This window comes from Stegastes partitus, unplaced genomic scaffold, assembly GCF_000690725.1.
Source record: "Stegastes partitus isolate 25-593 unplaced genomic scaffold, Stegastes_partitus-1.0.2 Scaffold824, whole genome shotgun sequence".
In the NCBI taxonomy this organism is placed as follows: Eukaryota; Metazoa; Chordata; class Actinopteri; family Pomacentridae; genus Stegastes; species Stegastes partitus.
Window position 1 is genome coordinate 369707 of NW_007578555.1, and position 6646 is coordinate 376352.

The window sequence follows — 6646 nt, forward strand, 5'->3', positions numbered from 1 at the left end:
GTAGAAAGATGTTCCACCATCATGTAGAAAGATGTTCCACCATGCTGACTGGAACCTGAAATCTCTCTGAATGTCTGTCGTGTGATTGCTGGTCTCAGTAACGTCAGTCGTGGTTTCTCAGTTGTGTTGCAGATCCCAGATTTTTTTCTATTTTCCAGAATTTGATTTGGACAAAGGATTTATTTTTGGTCACTTTTTCAATGTGACTTTGAGGTTCGATCTGAATTTTTGTCTCAGCTGAGTCGGTCATCGTACTGAAGAGTGATGAATCCTTCGTTGTTTTACATCATCCAGTGCAAGCAGTTAATTTTTTTTGGCTTTTTTTTAATGGCTCACACAGAATAAAGTGATTTTAAAGCCATTGTTAGTTTGAGGGCCGTCAGAAAGTTTAAAATCATGAATTTTGTACTGTTCTATGCGTTTTCTGGCTGATAAATGGTTGACTTGGGGTTCAGAGTGTTAAATAGTTTTGGAGCCACTGAGCCAACAGTAAACGTGTCTGAAGCTGCCCGGTCGAATTCAGACGCACATCAGCGCAGTTTTATTTCTGGCACAGCAAAGTCTGAATGATCATATTTTGTAATTTCTTCCTTGGTCTCAGGAATGGTTTGGGCACAGCCAAGGAGGGGGAGCCGCAGTACGTGGTGGTCCACTGCACCGGGTACATCAAGTCCTGGCCCCCTGCAGGTGAGCTGATGTGTCCAGGTGTCTGGTGTTACTCTGCTGGCTGCTTTGGTGCTCATCTTAACATCAGCTTTCTTTTGCGTGTCAGGAGTTTCACTAACGGACGACGAAGCCGACAACACTCAGGGGAGTCGCTACTGCCTCGTGGCCATCGGGAGGTTACAGGTACGGCGGCTTCGTTAGAATGACGACATCAACACGGAACGATTTTTTTTTTATTTTTACAGAAAAGAAGGTTTTTACTAAATCTGATTAAATCTCAACAATAATCTCAGCATCACTTGCAGCATTACTCTACCGTTCAACACTTCCAGGACTGTGGTTTTAGTTTGATGTGCAGCAGGTCAATGTAATTCACTATATGTTATTTTAAGGTGCAATAGTTTAATTTCATGTGCAGTATTTCATGTCGTGTGGGATTTTAATTGACTAGATAGATGTGTAAATTCTTGTATATGTTTATTTTATTGTTTTTTTTTTTTTCTTTCAATCATTATTTTACTTTATTTTTTATTTTCTTAGTGCTCATTCCCAGGGCAGCACCAACAGCCCAAACCAAAGTCCTTGTATGTTAGCCATTACAGCTGGTTCTGATTCTGACAACCTCAGAATCTGTACGAGTACGGCTTATTTCTTATTCCACTTTTGGTCTTTTGAGTTCTGATTGCTCTGCTACGACACGCTGCGTTTCTCATGTAATTTCATTTTTTGTTTTCTGAGCTGTACCTGGCTCAAGAATTTGCTTCAGGATTAATAAATCTTATCTTGTCTCCAGCCAACTGCAGTAATCTCTTACGTCAACAAACCGGGAATAAGGTTTCTTTTACCGGTGCTGGACGAATCCAGTCTTATCAGGTGGTTTGTGGTCTCAGTGCAGTCGTATCTAAAGTGGATTACGGCTCGTGTTTGTGCAGTCGGTTTTGAAATCACAGTAGAACACTGATATAGTTCACAGCTTCTGAGTGAGCTCCAGGGTTTTTTTGTTCACAGAGATAACCAGCCGAAATGTAGACGTATAGATGGACCTTATTAAAACGGGACTTTGTCGTTCCTCCTCAGGTTACCTGTTGCCCAGGTGACACGGACCTGAACAGCATCAGCGTCCCAGTGGAGTTCATCTCCCGCCACAACTGCCAGGGCATGTTCACCTTCGTAGACCACCGCTGCATGGCCGCCGTCAGCTACCAGCCACAGGTGAGTGCCGCTGGTAAATGGTGCAGGGCCGGGCTGCGTCCCATAACACGCCGGGACAGCGGCGGGTGTTCTGGACTAACACAGGTTCTGTTTTCTGCTGTGTGTTGCAGGAATTATTGGGGAAGAATATTCTGGAGTTTGCCCACCCAGAGGACCAGGGTTTACTGAGAGACAGCTTCCAGCAGGTGGGATGCTTTCTGAAAGTGTTTCCTCTGTTGAGCTCTTGTGTTCGTGTCGTTCATTTGTCCGATGATGTCAGTTGACAGTTTATTGACCCAGCAGGTTGGATTTTCCTCTCATGATCATTGTAGATGAGTCTATGTCATTTAGGACAGGATTCGATCGTTTTGGACATCTTGTTCAGTCATTCTGGACAAATTTTGAGTCACTTTCAGTATAAACGTTTTCATGTTCAGTCCATGAACACTACGCTGCACAGCAGCTGCAGAAGATGTTCAACTGTTGGTCACACCTGAGTCAGACAGATGGAGTTCCCGTTTACGCAGCTGGATTCCTGATTTCTTGGTTGTCGTGTGGTAAACTGGGAGGGGTTTCTCTGGAAGGCTGGTTTCTCGTGACTAGCTGTATTTCGGTTTACATGACAAAGGGAAAGAATGGATCAATAAATGTGGGGCTTTGATCCAAAGTGCTTTTTTTTTTAGTCAGATGAAGTGTGAAGCTGTGAAAGCCTACAGCAGCTGAACCGTGTCCTCACTGTGAGATGAAAACATGTTTGTCCTCAGCTGCCCTCATGTAACCCGATCTCTGCCGTTTTCCCGTGTGTTCATGCAAACCTGCTGCCCGCCGGCCGGGACGATCCTCAGGTGGTGAAGCTGAAGGGCCAGGTCCTGTCGGTGATGTTCCGGTTCCGCTCCAAGTCGAGGGAGTGGATCTGGATGAGAACCAGCTCCTTCACCTTCCAGAACCCGTTCTCGGAAGAGATCGAGTACATCATCTGCACCAACGTCAATGTGAAGTGAGTCACACTCCATTGCACAATCAGACACAGAGCATAATGAAACCGTTGAGATGTTGTGAAACGTTCGTCTGTTCGTCTGGATGCTTCACGAATGACCCACACTTCCTCTCACACCCCCGCCACATCCCCTTTTACCCCACCACGCTCTGACCACTGTCTCCAACACTTCTCCTCTGACCGTGGGGCAGTAGAAACTCCACCCAGGACCCCCTCACCCCCATCTCCTCCCCGGGGGCTCCGATGCCCCCGGCCCGGGGTCAGAGCAGCCCGGGGCAGATTCCCGCCAGGTGAGACCAGGCCCGACCCAACCCGACTGTCCTCCCCCTGCGTGGGCGGTCGGCGCTGCTTCTTCATGGGAGACTGCTGCTGTTTCTAGCAAACTGCAGTCCTTCTGTTTCGGGTTTTCCCTCTCTGGGTGGTTCTGTCTTTCTACGGTTCTGTTTTAGAGTAGCGGCGCTAGCAGCAGCATGTCTCACTGTTCTGTCCTGGTGGTAGAACTGAGCTTCACCATCGGTAGCGTAGCATGCTGGCGCTGTGCAGCCGTGTTTCCAGAACCGGGTTTTGTGCTTAAAGGAAAAATGAACAAAAACTGCAGAATTAGATAAAAATACTTCCTTAATTTCACTCATTTGAGGTAGATTTGTTTTTTGAAATAGAGTTAATCAGCTTCAGAAGAGCTTTTTTAGTTCTGTCGTAGTGAACATTTCACTTTTATATATAAGCAGCTGCTCATTTAGTTGTCTCTTGACATGAACATGAATAAAACCAGCTGACGTGAAGGAACGACTCCAGGCTCTCCTAGATGGACAACATCTAGTCTGTTTCTTCTTCTTTTTTCTCGCTGGTTGGCAGACAACAGCTTTCTTCTACTCAGCTTATAGCAGCCAGGGATAATTTTGGTGCCTAATTTTAAATTATTTTAGCTTCAATGTCTTGATGAAAACACCTGAGATCATCATAAATCCAGAAATGGACTTGAAGGTGTCCACCTGAACCCAGTCTGGTACCGTATCACATCATAATGTCACAGTAATGGACCCTTTTGTAAACGCTGGAGGCTGTTTGGTAGTTGGGTTCAGTCCAGAAGTTCATTCATGAAAGTCCAATAACGTAACTGCCTTAAAGTTACGTCAGCAGATGTCAGGAGCTTCTTCATGAACAGCAGCGCTGCAGTCAGACGGATCGATGCACCGGGACGTGTCGGGCTGTGGCAGAAACTTTCATCAGAGGATCACTGAGAAACACTTCAGCTCATGTGTTCATTAACTTTTATTTGTTGACATAAAGATCTGACAGTCTGTCCTAGTTCTCATCTTGAAACGTGACCTTTTTATTTATTTTTAGTTTTATCATGAGAAGCAGGTCAGAGTTGTTTTCATCGTAGTTTTCACTACAAGCAGTTCATAGAAACAACAATCATCAAAACCTGCTTCAGATTCCCTCAGCAGTTGCATGGAAACACGGCTCGTATGTCGACCAGACTTTCTCCTCTCCGTGGTTGTGTTGCCATGGTGACCGGTGGTGGGCTCGGCGCTGTTTTCGTCGGCAGGTGTTTGGGATTTTCTCGCTCAGCAGCGGCGGGCACGGGGATGGAAATGAGACTATTTTAGGCCGACTTGAAACCGACGCTCTGTTTCTCCGTCTCGTTGTTTCAGACAGTTGCAGCAGCAGCAGCAGCAGGCCGACCTGGAGGGGGGCGGAGCCAGAGACGGCATGTACGAGGCCGGACCCATCGCCCTGTCTCAGGTCAGAACCAGCACCCGGCTGCTCGGACTGACAGGAGCAGTGGAGGGCAAAGTGACTGCTTCTCAACTGAGGAACACAATGTTAACGTGAAATAAACTTAGAATGTGTTTATTAGCACTAAGGAGCAGAATTACTCAGGGTCAGTGTCAGCACCCCCCCATGGAGAGTTTATTCTGGTACAAGTATGTTCCAGTGCCAACAAGTATTTCTAAACAAACTACCGGTAGTTTTTATTAGACGACATAAATGATTTTCATTTTCACAGAACAACAGAATTATTTCACACAAACCCAAACCGGCCAGGGTCTGTGTTATTAGAGGTTTAGTTACATGATGTTCTTCAACTTAGTGGTGCTCTAAGCCCATAAACTAAAGTTACAGCTTTAGTATAGCAGCCTGCGCTACAGGGACGACATATATGGAATCAACAGGCAGGTGGAAGTATGAGAGGGAGGACCTGGAGAGACAGGATGCACACTGGAAGCATTTCATTTGATCAGATGAGACAAAACAAGAACATTTTGGATGTAGAGATGTTTAGAGACTTAACCTTAATGAACAGCTTCAGGGAATCTCACTGGGGTGGAAGAAAGCATGACTACAGAAGAATACGACAAGATTGAAGCTCAAAAGTGAACGTTATTGACCAAAATTTAGACAAGAACCATGTCTGTGGCAGAAGAACACAAAATCTGGAGGAGCTTGAAAGATTTGCCATAAAAAAAAGATTTGGATTCCTCAGGAGACGTTGCTGAAACTTATTAGAAGTTTTATTTCCGTTTGCAGTTCCATTACAGACAGGCACACTGGAAGTCTGTGTGTTTTCTCCAGTCTGCTTTATATACAGGAAAATGAAAAAATACAATAAAATAAAATAAGGTCAGAGCAGCAGCAATAAAACAAAAAATCCAAATATACATTATAAAATAAAATATGTACACGTTATAAAAAAATCATTTTGTATGAAAGAGTTCAAATGGGGGCCCTGAGAAAGTGATTGCACATATCGTGTGGTATCCAGAGGTTATATTTCACTTGTTGGTTTGAAAACAGAAGTGAAACTAAAGTGCACCAAGTTACCACCATTAGCTGTTAGCATCAGCGAGGCTAACAACGTGACCTCGGGATGTTTCGTGAAATAAGTTTGTTTCTACGGGCACAATAAAATAATCAGTCAGTTTTCTATTTAAAGTATTGTGTTCAGAAAATCCCTTCATCTGTTAAACAACTCCTGGTACTTTTTTTTTTCTTGCTAAATGTTTTAAATGAATGATGTGTTCATAGGGAGGCTGATAATTCTGTCCTAAACTGCTGAAGCACAGACTGACCCAGTTTCTGGCTTTTTATGGAAACAGCAGCAGGATGGTGGTTGTTTGCTCGTCAGTGAAAAACATCCGGACTTGAGAAGAAATCCATTATCGCTGCTTCCTGCTGTTCATGATTCAATCAGCTGCTGCTCTTCTGGAAGGTTTCTAAAACTGAAAGTAGTTCGACAAAAACCTCTGCGTCATTTCAGTGCCATGAAGGAGTGGTGGCGTAAACATTCATTTACACAGAACAAGAAAACTGGATTCCTAAAACCCTCATGCCAGTTAAAAACCTCGGACCTCATGATAAATGGTGACATTTAATACAGACACACACATATATGTATTTGTTTTAAGGCTTTAATTTGATTTAAATCACGACGGAGCGTTACCTCGTCGAACACCATAAATATTTACTGTTCTGTATTTTCATGCAAATGTAAGAGCATAAACTGATTCAAATGTGTGTTCATTTCCTTTTTTAATTCCATCTCGGAACAATTATCACAAAGTTGTCACTCAGTCAAATTAAAAAAATAAAATAAATAACAATATAGGACATATGAAGGCATGGAACCAGCAGAGCATTCTGCATTCAAGATCACGAGATAAATAACAATAATAAAAATAAGAATAAAGCGTCGGTCTGACATGCAGCTCAGTGTATTTTCTTTTGCAGCCTTTTGTGATATACTAATTGCATAGTTTCAAATTGCGATTTTATTTAAAAATAGAT

The 6646-nt window shown here is 43.6% G+C and overlaps 1 protein-coding gene across 1 annotated transcript in view; it reads left to right on the forward strand.

Annotated features, from left to right (window-relative positions):
• arnt (aryl hydrocarbon receptor nuclear translocator) overlaps positions 1–6646 on the forward strand; it is a 24398-nt gene that overhangs the window by 6906 nt on the left and 10846 nt on the right. Inside the window, exons 9-16 of the mRNA XM_008292706.1 lie at positions 602–687; positions 773–849; positions 1744–1878; positions 1989–2063; positions 2703–2854; positions 3046–3144; positions 4338–4368; positions 4517–4603. Coding sequence (XP_008290928.1) covers positions 602–687; positions 773–849; positions 1744–1878; positions 1989–2063; positions 2703–2854; positions 3046–3144; positions 4338–4368; positions 4517–4603 — 742 coding nt within the window. The remainder of the gene's footprint in view (positions 1–601; positions 688–772; positions 850–1743; positions 1879–1988; positions 2064–2702; positions 2855–3045; positions 3145–4337; positions 4369–4516; positions 4604–6646) is intronic.